This window comes from Stenella coeruleoalba (genome assembly GCF_951394435.1).
Source record: "Stenella coeruleoalba genome assembly, chromosome: 9".
Lineage (NCBI taxonomy): Eukaryota > Metazoa > Chordata > Mammalia > Artiodactyla > Delphinidae > Stenella > Stenella coeruleoalba.
The window spans coordinates 30,400,287-30,401,530 of record NC_137155.1 but is presented as its reverse complement, the minus strand read 5'-3'; the positions used below and the strand labels follow the sequence as shown (position 1 = coordinate 30,401,530).

The following is a 1,244-nucleotide window of genomic DNA, read 5'->3' as shown; positions in this document are numbered from 1 at the left end:
TTCTAATCGTTTTCTTTCCTCTTCATTTATTCTGCTCACTGACAGTATTTTTATCTGTTTGGTAGTGTAAAATGCAACCATTTGTTTTTGAGACTAATGAAGACATGCCAGGATCCTTTCCATTGATTCAGTTATGAATAATATAATTAGAGATTAAGAGGTCCAGTTAACCTGTTAATTTGTCATAGTTGTACCTCCATCAAAACGGCCCCTTCTCACCTGTGTCATTCCCAATATCCAAACCCAGGAAGAACACTTCACAGTATATTGTGGCACCAGCAAAGAATATGACCCTCAATATTTTTTACTTAAAAATAATTGGTGGAAGGCTGTTCAGTCCCGGGCTTTGCAAGTTTGTCGTTCTCTCCGTCTGGACTCGAGGCTTCTGCCGCAGCCATGATCCGCCAGATCATCGGTCAGGCCAAGAAGCATCCTAGCTTGATCCCCCTCTTCCTATTTATTGGAGCGGGAGGTACTGGAGCAGCACTGTATGTTTTGCGCCTGGCGTTGTTCAATCCAGATGTCAGTTGGGACAAAAAGAATAACCCAGAACCCTGGAACAAACTGGGTCCCAATGATCAGTACAAGTTCTACTCAGTGAATGTAGATTACAGCAAACTGAAGAAAGAAGGTCCAGACTTCTAAATGAAATGTTTCACTATAAAGCTGCTTAGAATGAAGGTCTTCCAGAAGCCATCCGCACAATTTTCCACTTAACCAGGAAATATTTCCCCTCTAAACGCACAAAATCCTGTTGGTGTATTGTGATGGGGTTTACACTGATTAATAAATAGTTTGAAACTTGAAAAAAAAAAAAAATAAAATAATTGGTGGTATATGAATTTATTGAGAAATAAAACCACAGAACAAATATTCCTGAAAGAAGATTTTAATGCAAAAAAATCTATATATTGTCCTCTGTAATACTGAATGCCCCCATATTTTTAAAAGGTTAAATCTTTTATAGTTAAACCACTAATACCACGAGCATAAGTTAAGCGGTACCAGTGATATAGCTTCATCAGGTACTGATAACACCTAGTGAAACCCTCAGCCCAGCAAGAGGGTTCAGTGGCAGATTCCAGAATCAGACTGCAGGGGTTCAAATCTCAGTTCTAGTACTTACTGTGTGACCTTGGGCAAATTGCTTCACCTCTCAGTGCCTTAGTCCCCTCATCTGAAAAATCAGAACAATTAGAGTACCTATTGTCTCCTCTCCTCACCTTGGTGGGTTGTTGTGAGGA

At 39.8% G+C, this 1,244-nt stretch overlaps 1 protein-coding gene across 1 annotated transcript; it reads left to right on the top strand.

Annotated features, from left to right (window-relative positions):
- The first annotated feature begins 307 nt into the window (after positions 1 to 307).
- LOC307191705 (cytochrome c oxidase subunit NDUFA4) lies at positions 308 to 810 on the top strand. The gene has a single exon (XM_079931897.1). It carries the CDS (start codon positions 397 to 399, stop codon positions 643 to 645), a length of 249 nt encoding a protein of 82 aa, XP_079788023.1. The 5' UTR covers positions 308 to 396; the 3' UTR covers positions 646 to 810.
- Positions 811 to 1,244: the final 434 nt, after the last annotated feature.